Source organism: Suricata suricatta, chromosome 6, assembly GCF_006229205.1.
Source record: "Suricata suricatta isolate VVHF042 chromosome 6, meerkat_22Aug2017_6uvM2_HiC, whole genome shotgun sequence".
In the NCBI taxonomy this organism is placed as follows: Eukaryota; Metazoa; Chordata; class Mammalia; order Carnivora; family Herpestidae; genus Suricata; species Suricata suricatta.
In genome coordinates this window covers 123,030,644-123,043,353 of record NC_043705.1, presented here as the reverse complement: position 1 = coordinate 123,043,353, position 12,710 = coordinate 123,030,644, and the positions used below count along the sequence as shown (strand labels likewise).

Sequence of the window (12,710 nt, the reverse complement as noted above, 5' to 3'; positions counted from 1 at the left end):
GGAATGTTACTGACACATTACAATAAGAAATGCCCACAAAAGCGGGAAGTTACGGTATTGATTATGGTTCTGACTAGGGAACTATTTAGTTTGGCTCAGATTTACTTAAGCATTATCGTTTCCATTTTTTTTTTCTAGAAGACAAAACTACAAAGTTATTCCTCTTTGGATTGTGGTAGACAGATTTATTATATTGGATTTCACTTTTTTCAGAAAAGGGTGTTTTCCTATTTCATAATGGAGATAGTTACTGTTTCCAGTTGTATATGTATTTTCTAATTCCAAAGCATAAAACCCTTCAGGGTTAAGTATTTTCTTTCTTATGTACCTGGAGAATACTCTTTCCCGGAGCTGAGAAACTCTGACTCTCTTTGCCTAAAAAACATCACTCCTGTTGAGTCTTGATATCTCAAATCAATTATAAATGAATCAATAAATATCGATTGCATACTTATAAGAAATGGGTTCCTCCTTGGGATGAAGAATGTTCTGGACATTCTTAGAGTTGGGGGTCTTCCTGGCAAATGGATTTGGCTCCTTAGCAAAGGCTGTGTGGCGGTGTCTTGAGCACCCAGCCGGGTCCCCTGGCTGGTGGCGGTGGCAGTGGCAGCTGTGTCCATGCTTTAGCCTCCTTGGTGTTTGGGAGGTTTCACATGAAAGAGGAGGACTTTGTCAAGTTCTGTTTGGTGGCCTGAAATTTAATCTGTGCTCATTGAGGGCGGCTCTGGTCCTTAATGAATTCTGTCCTTGGCTCTGTCTTATTTATCTTTTAACAGTTCCCTGGCACGTAGTAAGCAATTAAAAATGGTTGCTATTATTAGGATTATGATTATACAGATGCCCCCAGGAACAGATTCTTTGTCTCTGTCTTTTCTCCTGATCCAGCCTGAGCCTCCAAGCTGCCCACTGGATGTCATGCACATTTGCACCTTTGCCTGGGCCACAGGCTCTGCCAAGCACGCTTTTCCATCCTGCTCTCCTTCTAGTAAAATCCCACTCGCACATTTGGGACCAGCCTGTGCTTCCTCCTCCCCGCTCCCTCGAAACCTTCCCCCTCAGGAGTGTGGAAGCTCCTTGACTCTTCCCCCACACTCCGCCTCCTGGCAAAGTAAGCTGGCTGTTACCTTGTAGTAACTTCAGTTACTTACATGTCCATCTCTGAATCCCTCTTTTTTTTTTTTTTTTTTTTGAGAGACAGTGAGAGAGAGTGAGTGTGTGAATTGGGGAGGGGCAGAGAGAGAGAGGGAGAGAGAGAGAATCCCAAGTGGGTGCCATGCCCAGGGTGGAGCTTGATAAGGGGCTCAATCTTACAGCCGTGACATCATGACCTGAGCTGAAATCAAGAGTCAGACGCCCAGCGGACTGAGCCACCCAGGCACCCCTCTGAACCCCTCTCTAGATGGTGGTGGAGACTGTTCAAGACACTCATGATGCATCGTGTGCTGCCTCTCACAGAACCTTGCATGTGGTATACAGGTAGCTAGTGTGTGTCTGACTTAAGTTGTGGTAAATCCATAGCCACCAGCTCTTTATCGAACTCTGTCCAGAAGAGCAGAGTGAGTGCCCCAGAGCCCTGGCTGCCCATTCCACAGGCATGCTCACTGCTTAGCTGCTGGGCTCCCGGTGTCCCCTGTGGACTCGGGGCTTGGTGTGAACAACTTTGACGTTGAACTCCAACAGGTTGAATTCTTATCGTATTTCTAGAGATCTCTAGGGGTCATAATGATAATTCATAGAAACAACAGTTTCTTGCCAAATGTTAGAGGCCCATGTTTCCTTCTGGGGTCCTTTAGGCCACATGTTTCCTCAAAATTAAAATCATAAAGAGAAGTGTAATGATTTTTATGCATATAATTTGCCTTTGCTTTTGTGAAGGGGAGTGCTATGAAGCAGGGGGTACCTGGTTTCTCAATGGCCTCAGTTTCCTCATCTGTAAAATAGGATAATGTACCCAAATCATGGGAGAGTCTTATAAAGATTAAATGAGTATGTATATATACAGTGCTCAATAAACTGAGCTTTTATTATTATGTATGTCCAATAAATGTCTGCACTTTTAATTTTTTTACAATTGATGCACTGATGAATATTGTCCAAAAAATAATTTTTATGATGTTGCCACCACTACAGAGATACAAATCCTCATGCTCACCTAAGCTACTTTCATTCGGAAGAGATTCCAGGAATATTTCAAAAAGTACCAATAACGTCAAACTTTTCCCTATGAATGGTGCCAACTTTATCATACTTGTGCACGTCCGTTGTCACTCACAGACATTCCTGTCATTCCACGCCTACATGACATCAGGCTTGTACCGCAGTAACAACTTGGTAGACCTCCACAGTTGAATGTAGGTATTAAAAAAAATGTGACTGCGAAGGAATAACAATTTCCTTCTAACGCCTATAGTGCCGGATTCTCGGGCGCTGAAAATCCGTTACGTGGCGGAGGCAGGGAAGTCCACAGTGCTTTCCTTTCCCGCTCCCATTTCAAAGGAACACGTGTCTAGAAGACCTTCTTCTCCCCTGAGGATCTTGACGTGGTCATGTTATATCCAAGTGCAAAACTATGACAATACGGCTCGCCCCAGCTGCCAAGAGTAACATGTAGTGACACGCTGCAGCTGAAGAGGGAGAATGGCCCCTTTATGGTGACTGCCTCGGAATTATAAATATTTTCATTTCTCTGTAGGAGATGGCTCGTGGAAGAGAGGAGACAAACATGACTTTGAAGCTAAGCAAGCATACTCATCCCTCCAGACAATCACTCTACTGAGGACAGTGAAGCCGGAGTTCGAGAAGTTTTCCATGGAGGTGAAAAGTTCTGTTGAGAAACAAGGACTCAATGAGGAGGATTATGTAAGTGCTTGATTATGAGCCGAGGCCTTCAGCATCCCGAAAACAGTCTTCTAATTAAATCAGAGGTGACAGTGTCCCATTCTGAACCATTCAAAAATTCCTAGGTTCATGTCTGAATGTCACTGAGCTTTTTGTCTGTTGTTTTCTTTCTGGCCAGTTCCGCCCTCCTCCATCTCCCCCACCCCGCTTTTCCAACTGCTGCAAGAAGGAAAATTGCTTTTTGTGGGTACTTGTGGCCATGCTGAGTAGATGTCTGGAGACTTCCATGGCCTGTGCGGCTGGGAGCATGGTGGGGGGAGAAGACGGATGAAGAATGCGAAAGTTTTGCATGCCTAAGTTTTCCAAAGCTTGAAGGCACACGATTTTTTGGAGTTTAGAAGGCTCTTTCGGCAATCTTTTTGGCGACTCTGCTTTTCTCTCCTGTGGCATCACTTACCCTCGGGTATTTTCGAGCTTCCCACTCCATTAGTGGTGTTGTTACAGATGCATTTTCCCAGGGTGGACTAGGGTCAGAAGCTTTGGCCACATCAAGGATGGAGCAGAGGAACTCACCTGAGAGGTGGCATGGAAGACAGCCGACCACACCTCACTTGGCGCCATTGTTTTGCTGCTTCTGGTGCACTTTGCTATGTGGCCCTTTGAACTCTGTGGCCCTCCTGCAGATTCTTTCTCAGAGCAGGGTGAGCAGTGCACTCCTCAGGCTGGGTGGGTGGGTGTGCTGGTTTTCAAAACTGTTCACAGTGTCCAAAGTGGAAAGGAGCACCTTTTTAATGATAGATATATGACTTTGGATAATCCTTGCCTAAAGTGGATAATGACCATCTTCGTAAGACCAACTTCATTTGGTCACTTCCAAACAGGGCCTCTCTCAAATCCCTTATCTGAAGTACAACAGAGTGCAGATATTGGCTTCAGACAGACCTACATTCAGAGTTTGAGTTGAACACTTCTTTTTTTTTTATTATTTTTTAATATGCTTTTATTTATTTTTGAGAGACAGAGAGAGACAGTGCGAGCAGGGGAGGGTCAGAGAGAGAGGGAGACACAGAATCTGAAGCAGGCTTCAGGCTCTGAGCTAGTTGTCGGCACAGAGCCTGACGTGGGGCTCGAACCCACAAACCGTGAGATCATGACCTGAGCCGAAGCCAGACACTTAACTGACTGAGCCACCCAGGTGCCCCTGAGTTGAACATTTCTTAGCAGTGTGACCTGGGGCAAATCGCACAGTCTCCATCCAAACTAGTCCTTCCTGTTGTGAGGATTACAGATGATCTATCTGAAGCATTTAGTGCTATCCCCATCACAAAGGCCAACCTTAATAAATGATGCCTCTTTTATGCTATTGTTATATTGCACCTGTCTTTGTAAGAATTTGCTATCAAATGATATACAAAAGGTTTTATAAATATATTTATTCATGCCTTAAATGTTATATATATGTATAATACACATATCATTTACAATATATGCATACACATACATACTGGATGGTACTGATTTAGAAAGTCAAAAGGTATATATGTGTGTGTGTGTTGCAAATGTGAGCCACATATGTAATTTAAAACTTTTAGTAGCTACATTTTTATAATGACTTCAGGAATAGAATTTAGTGATTCATTGCTTACATATAACACCCAGTGCTCATCCCAATAAGTGCCTTCCTTTAAATGCCTCTTGTCCATTTAACACATCCCCCCACCTAATACCCCTCCAGCAACCCTCAGTTTGTTCTCTGCATTTAAGAGTCTCTTATGGTTTGTCTCCCTTTCTGTTTTCATATTATTTTTGCTTCCCTTCCCTTATGTTCATCTGTTTTATATTGTAAGTTCCACATATGAAGGTAGTCATGTGACATTTGTCTTTCTCTGACTGACTTGTTTCGCTCAGCATAATACACTCTAGTTCCATCCACCTTGTTGCAAATGGCAAGATTTCATTCCTTTTGATCTCCATGTAATATTTTATTGTAACTATAAACCACATCTTTTTTATCCATTTTCATCAGTCAATGGACATTTGGACTCTTTCCATGATTTGGCTATTGTTAATAGTGCTGCTATAAACATTGGGGTGCATTGCCCTTCAAAACTAGTAGCTACATTTTTAAAAAGTTAAAATAACCAGGTGAAATTAGTTTGAAAATGGATTTTATTTACCTCACATATAAAATGTTCTTTCAGTATTTAATCAATGTAAAATCTATGGATGAGATTATATACTTTTTATTATAGAAAGTCTTTGAAATTCAGTGTGTATTTACCCTTGCAGCATATCTTAATTCAGTTCAAATGCTCAGGAGCCATGCGACTAGTGGCTACCATATTGGACAGTGGGTTCTGATAATGAAAGAAGTGGAGCATTTGCAATAGAGCCCAAGTTGAAGGAAACCTATGATCGTATTGTCATCATCCAAATCCTCTGCTTCAGGAATAGGAAAGAATGTAAAGGGCACTGAGCACTTTTTGTCTGGGCTCCTAACTGACGCTGTTGAAGTTCAAGTATTACAGTAGAGGCTGTCCAATATAATGTTACTTCTTGAGCTAAAGAAGTCTGTATCTTTGTACCTACTACAAAGATCCATAATATATTCCAAACCATGGGTTAATGGTTTAGAGATTAGTTGTAGTTGTAGATTTTAATACTACTTCTCTCTGATGATGGGATCATTAAAACTGTTTTTATAGGGGCACCTGGGTGGCTCAGTTGGTTAAGTGTCTGATTTCGGCTCAGGTCATGATCTCACAATTCATGGGTTCAAGCCGTGTGTCAGGCTCTGTGCTGACAGCTAGCTCAGAGCCTGGAGCCTGCTTCATACCTTGTATCTCCCTCTCTCTCTGACCCTCCCCTGCTCACGCTGTCTCTCTCTGTCTCTCAAAAATAAATAAAAAACATAAAAAATTAAAAAACCCTGACTTTATAAATAAATAAAAAGTATAAGTAGAAATTAGAGCTCATTATAATAATTTATTCCAGGTCTGAAAATGTGTCTACTTACTTATGTGTGTTTTAGTTGGGCTCTTTTGAGTTAGTACACCAGGTTAGTTTAGACAGGAGGTTGTGGGGAGTATGTGGAAGAGGAAGACATGGGAGCCAAAGACCTGGCAGCTTGTGCAGCTGGGACTCGAAGGTGCGAGACCTCGCTCTAAAGCAGCAGGAGATGCTTAGCACAGCTAGCAAGGCTTGATGGTCTTCATTCTAGGGCCCAGCTCTCTTCTAGGTCTTTCCGCTTCTCTTCTTTGTACTAACGGGTTGTCTTATCTGCTTACTTAGAGCTTTAGTTCATGACACTCATCACGGGCTCTTCAGCCTCTGCTATCGATTTCAGAACTCTCTTATTAGTTCTAAAACTTACCGCTCACTTTTTAAACAATCACATGACTTGTGAATACTGATGATTTCGTTTCTTTTCAATTCTTCTTCTATGTATGCTTAATTAAAAGTGTACTTCATTAAATTAAACCTATTAAATTATGTATAGTTAATTAAAAGTTTTAATGGCACTGGCTAGGATTCCAGTAAGAATTGAATATAAACAGCGATAGTGGGCATCCGTCCCTTGTTCTTACCTTTACTACAAAGAACATATGACATGTTTCATATCTTTTCATATCAGCATGTAAGCATAATATTTAGTGTGCGGTTTTTGGGAGAGTCCTTATTAGATTATGGAAGTTCCCTTCTATTCTTTGTTGGTGAAGTTTTATCTTGACAAAATTACATCTTTTATTAGAATAACTGAAACAAAAATAGCATAACAAGCATCAAAGTTTATATAATGTAAGTTTAAGTTTATATAATGTAGGTTAGGGGAAAGGCTTTGGGCACAGGTTTAAAATGTTTTTTAATGTTTATTTATTTTGAGAGAGAGAGATAGAGAGCAAGCAGGGGAGGGGCAGAGAGAGGGAAACAGAGAATCCCAAGCAGGCTGCACACTGTCAGTGCAGAGCCCAATGCAGGGCTCAAACTCATCAACTGTGAGATCATGACCTGAGCCAAAATCAAGAGTTGGATGCTTAACTGCCTGAGCACCCAGGCACCTCTGGACACAGGTTTTTATTGTAGGCACTATAAATTGTAATATATCCCTGACACTATGTCATATATGTTAGTATCGCATTAATCATATTTAGCAGGTTTGTAGCATCCTTGGAAAGGTTGTGATATTGTCAAAATGCAAAACTTTAAGGGGTGTCTGAGTGGCACAGGCAGTTGAGTATCCGACCTTGACTTAGGTCATGATCTCATGGTTTAAAGCCCTGCGTCCGGCTTTGTGCTGACAGCTTGGAGCCAGGAGCCTGCTTCGGATTCTGTGTCTCTCTTGCTCTATGCCCCTCCCCCACTTGCTTTCTCTCTCAAAAATAAACGTTAAAAAATTGAAAAAATGCAAAAATTTGAAACTTTAAACTTTTATAAGACATTGGGAAGTTGGAATGGCTATGAGTTTTTAAATCAAATTGCTATTCTATATTTTTAACTTAATGAATTTTGATGGATTAATGCAATTCTGTTTCCGTAAAATTGATCTTCTTTCTCTTCCTCTCTCTCTTTTCCCTGCCATTTCTATCTCTTGTCTTCTCTTTTTAAAGTTGAGTTGTTCATAAGTGGAATAGGAGAAACTTAACAGTGGACCATGAAGGAGAGAAAGAGGGAAAAATAGTTGGGGAGAGGGAGGGAGGCAAACCATGAGAGACTCTTGAATACTGAGAACACACTGAGGGCTGATGGGGGAGTGGGAGAGGGGAAAGGGGGTGATGGGCGTGGAGGAGGGCACTTGTGAGGATGAGCAACTGGGTGTTATATGGAAACCAACTTGACAATAAACTATAAAAGAAAAAAAATAAAGTTGAGTTATTCAGATAATTGCAGATGTACATGCAGTTTTAAGATGGGATACAGAGAGATCACTTGGATACATTGCCCAATTTCCTCCATTGGTAACATTTTGGAAGGTTGTATATATGATAATACAGATATTGACACTGATGGATACACTGACCTTACTCGGGTTTCCTCAGTTTTATTTGTACTCGTGTGTGTGTGTGTGTGTGTGTGTGTGTGTGTGTGTAGCATACTGTGTGCATATTAAGTTCTATGTAGTTTTATTACCTGTCTAGGTTGGGGTGTTTGAATTTTATCAAATGCCTTTTCTGCATCTGCAGAGATAATCAGATGGTTTTCTCCTTATTCTATTCTAATGTAGTGAGTTGCATTACTAGATTTTTCTCTTCTCCAGTTTTATTGAGCTGTAATTGATATATAACATTGTATAAATTCAATGTTTGATATATGCATATATTGCAAAATGCTTACTATAGTGAGTTCAGTTAATATCCATCACCTTGCATAGTTACAAAACTTTTTTCTTGTGATGATTTTGCAATCTACTATTTTTTGCAACTTTCAAATACACTATACAGTATTGTTAACTATCGTCATCATACTATACGTTAGATTCTCAGAACTTATTTATCCTAAAACTGGATTTTTTGTACCTTTTAATCAGCTTCATTACTAGAGTTTTCAAATTTTAATAATGTTGGCATTCCTGGCATAACTCTGGTTTCTCAAGGCTTTGAGCTTTTCTATTATCCAGGTCCTATTGGGTTGAGTCTATGCCTATTTGTCGAGGCGCAGCTTCTTTGGCTGGGTCGCCTCAGAGGCTATTGGCAGCCTGTACGTTAGCGTCTCTGGGTTAAATATGTTTCTCTCGCCTTTGTTGGGTGGTTTGGTGGGTGCATGTGTGCAGTGTATAGAAAATCAGGTTGCTGGGGCACCTGTGTGGCTTGGTCAGTTAAGTGTCCAACTTCAGCTCAGGCCATGATCCTGTGGTTCGTGAGTTCGAGCTCCACATCAGACTCTGTGCTGACAGCTCAGACCCTGGAGCCTGCTTCAAATTCTAGGTCTCCTTCTCTCTCAGCCATTCCCCGGCTCATGCTCTCTCTCTCTCTCTCTCTCAAAAATAAAAACATTTTAAAAATTAAAAAAGAGAGGAATTATTAAAAAAAGAGAAAATCAGGTTACTTAGGGCTCGACTATCACTGGAGCTGTGGGTGTTGCATGTACTGTGTGGTCATTAGTACATGTGTCTTACGATAATATTTCTACCATTCCTATGGTGAATATAAAAATATTTTTAAAAGTACATTTCTTTTCTTACTATCGAACTTACTGGAGACGTGTTCCATTCTGACACATCATGTTTTAGCAGGGCCCACAGGCATCTTTGGAGACAGTGTAGCCTGATGGTTGAAAATGCAGGCTAACGTCTCATAGACCTGGCTCTGTCTCTTACAGTTTTTATCTTGGGCACGTTTCAGAAACTCTGTGCCTTAGTTTACTGACTCTAAAATGTGGATAATAATTTTTAAGTGACAAGGCTGTTGAAAGAACTTAAGGATTGTATATAAATAATACTTAACACAATGTCAGCCACTTTGTGAATATTCAGTGGATGATCGCTATTGTTTCTCTTACACTTGTTTCTTATACTCCAGACCAAAGTGTACAATGCTCCTGCAGGCCTACCGTAACTAGTACTTCTGCTTACTCTTCACATCTCAGCTCCGACACCACCATCTCAGATGTGTCTTTCCTGAACTGCAGACCATCTTATCGCACTCTGATCCTTTCCATCAGAGCCTCTCAGCTATGTGTGGGATTTTCCAATTAGATCTTGCCTCTTCTACCAGACTGTCAACTCTGAAAGCAGGAACTCTGTTTCTGTTCATTCTTGCATCCTCTTGCTGTCGGCTTGGCATGAAGGAAGCAGCCGATACACTTAGGCTTTTATTATTATGCTTCGTATTTTAGTTATTATTGAACAGGAGGACATCAAATTCAACCTACTCCTTGCACGGTGATGGAAAGGGAGAAACTGAGGTCCAGGCAGGTGAGGTGGCCTTTCCAAATGTAACGCATAGGCTGCGATCAATATAACAATGTTGAGTGCTGAATAAATCCCGTGCCTAGACCTTATTAGGTCCACAAAGCCGGGAGTTCAGCTTCACTTACACTGTGGGAGGAGGTATTGGGAGATGGGAATGGGTCTTCATAATGGGGATTCTGAAGACCCTCTGGCAAAATCTAACTTTAGATTTCATCACAAATCTAAAATTAGAAGTAAGCCTCTGCTGGAGAGGCCCTCGCATAGCAAAGGGGCTCCCAGCACGGCTCAGACAAGCGTTTGCAGAGTGCCTGCCTGGCTTTCTCTAGTGGTGCTTATTGTGTTGCCCACATGGGCAGTGGCTCTGACTCAAGGATATCTTAATGGGTGTTTGGCCTTTGCCATGTGAGTGGTTCCAATTCTCGGGCACTGGCATTTGGTTTTAGAATGCACTGTGTGGTGGCCAAGCCAAGATTAGTTGCATCCCCTGACTCCCGGTTCAGTGACTTTCTTTTTCCACTACATCAGTCTGACACTTTTATTAACAACCTGTCCACTATGGGGGTTGAATCCATGACCTGAAGATTAAGTGTCTCAGGCCCGACAAGTGAGCCTGGCAGGCGACACAGGCTGAAAGACTTCCTTCCTTTTCCTGCACCCTCCCCGCACAAAATACACACTTTTGAGATATCAATTTCTCCTTACTCTTTCACACACTTCACAAAATCTACTAGGACTCTGTCTCTTCTTCATCAGCAGCAACCTGTATTCCTTGTTTTCTTCTGGAATGTAAAGCATTATTTCTTAGATCATGAGATGTTGTTTACTGAGTGCTCCAGAGAACAGAGCTGTGAGCTTGATCTGTGACCATGCAGGGATCCCATCTGGGGTGGGGACCTCATCACCAACAAACATTTAAGCAGGTATATAAATATCCATGGTCACGAGCTCTGGAAGCCCACAAGACCTGCATTTCTGTGCCATCATGGATATAAAACATTACATGCCTCAGTGTAAAACATTCTCGTACACAGACGGTACACACAGAAATGTGGACAATTTATCTTGTAACAGGCCATATGTGGTGCCTTTGTGAAAATATCCATGTTTCTAGAGAAATGACATTAAACACAGTGGAGTGGGTTCATTTAGTTCTTTAGTGAGAAGTTCCTTCCAAATGCATCCAAGTTTCCATGACCTCTTTAAGTGGATAATGGTCTCTTGACTTAGTGTGCATTAACTCTATACTTATGAACAAACTCGTGTGTGTAAGTGAACATGCGCATATTTCTAGAGAGAGAGCCCAGTACCCTACACTTGATTTTTAATGGGGTCAGTATCTCAAAACAGTAAGAATCATTAACCTCGACCATGGCTAGTCAGCATGCCATGTGCCCAGTTATTATCCGAAGCCTTGTTCATTCTCAGATAGGGCACGGCATGGTGTACGCACTGCTGCATTGAGAAATCACTCCCCTGGAAGAAAATGAAGAGACACTTAATTGCTTGAAGGTTTCCTAATCTTAAATTCAAAAACTGTTAGTTTTATTGCTGAGATGAAAGGTATCCGAAGTCATTGCTTCCTACCTTCATTCTGGGCTAGAGAGTCAGTCTAGCCTGTCTAGTTCCTAGTGTTTTCACATTATGTCTTTAAGATGTAGACTCAAATTTGTCCTTGCTACTATTTCTCAGTTTAGACTGAGCCAGTGTTGGACACATCGTTTTTCCTCTGGCAGCCCATCTGACTTCTCAGCCGTGTAAATCCCACTCTTGGCCTTGCCCCTTTCTCCCTATTGTGTTTGGCACTTCTGACACCCATTCACTGGCTGGCTTCATGAGCAGTTGGCTCTGCCTTTGGGTGAAGCTCACCTTCTTTCCCTGATGCTGTTGTTTAAATCAAAATAATATATGCCATTCTATACTGAATATAACAAGTGAAAAAAGAAAAAGGCTGGATTAGAAACAAATTTATGGTTTTGTAGAAAAACAGGAGGGTCCTGTTCTTCTCTACTTCTGACTCCCATTCCTTAAAGGCAATGATTGTTAATGTTTCTATTGGCATTTTCTGCTGTTTCCCTTTGTATTTCTAAAATAGCTTCTTGATATTGGTGTTTTTGTTATGCAAAATTTGATATAGCTCATTATTTCCTAAAATGGAAAAAGATGTAGCTTCTTTACATACTTTCTCTACAAATGCATGCTTTTCTTCCCATTCTCCTAATATTTTGCAGCATAGTTTTTAGTTACAGGTACATTCATAAAATAAAATTCAAACACCTGTCTCTCCATATTAAGAACCATTATTATTATGATCATATATATATTGAACCATGTAGCAGAACCATGTAGTGTTCTATGATTACATTTCCTTTAGGGTGTAGCTTTTTTTTCTTTGCAGTTAATACTTTCCTACCTTTTAAAAATTTGCTTACATGTAGTTCTGTTTCTTTCTCATTTCCTCATTCTCATTCCCTAAAATGATGTTAGTGATTTTTTTTTTAGCCCTTTGTTTTCCTGCTCCAGTTTAGAGTAATTACTTATATATGTTTTAGTATCAACCTGGAAATGTCCTTCAGTTTTCTCCTGTATTGGTTCCCCTTTTTCTTGGATATTAAATCTCCTTATTAGTTGAATTTCACCTTAGTTTTGAAGAACAAAATGTTATGAGTGGAAAATCTTTTGAGACTTTGAATGTCAGAAAACATTTTGTTTTATATATCTAACTTAGCTGGGTATAAAATTTTAGTTTGAGGATTAATTTTCCCTATATTTTGATGTCATTGCTCTATTGTTTAGCAGATTTTAGTGTTACCATTGTGATTATACATCTTTTTCATGTTATTTTATTTTTCTCTATCTCGAAGCCTTTAGTATTTTCTTTATATAATGGTGATTGCTTAATCAGAGTCTAGTCAGGAAAAATTGGGTGATTCAACAGAAGGAATTTAATAGGAGAAAGTAACTTTAA

The 12,710-nt window shown here is 40.6% G+C and overlaps 1 protein-coding gene across 2 annotated transcripts in view; it reads left to right on the top strand.

Annotated features, from left to right (window-relative positions):
• NPR3 (natriuretic peptide receptor 3) overlaps positions 1 to 12,710 on the top strand; it is a 69,551-nt gene that overhangs the window by 21,042 nt on the left and 35,799 nt on the right. For both annotated transcript variants that reach the window (XM_029941537.1, XM_029941535.1), the window contains exon 3: positions 2,693 to 2,859. In XM_029941537.1, coding sequence (XP_029797397.1) covers positions 2,693 to 2,859 — 167 coding nt within the window. The remainder of the gene's footprint in view (positions 1 to 2,692; positions 2,860 to 12,710) is intronic.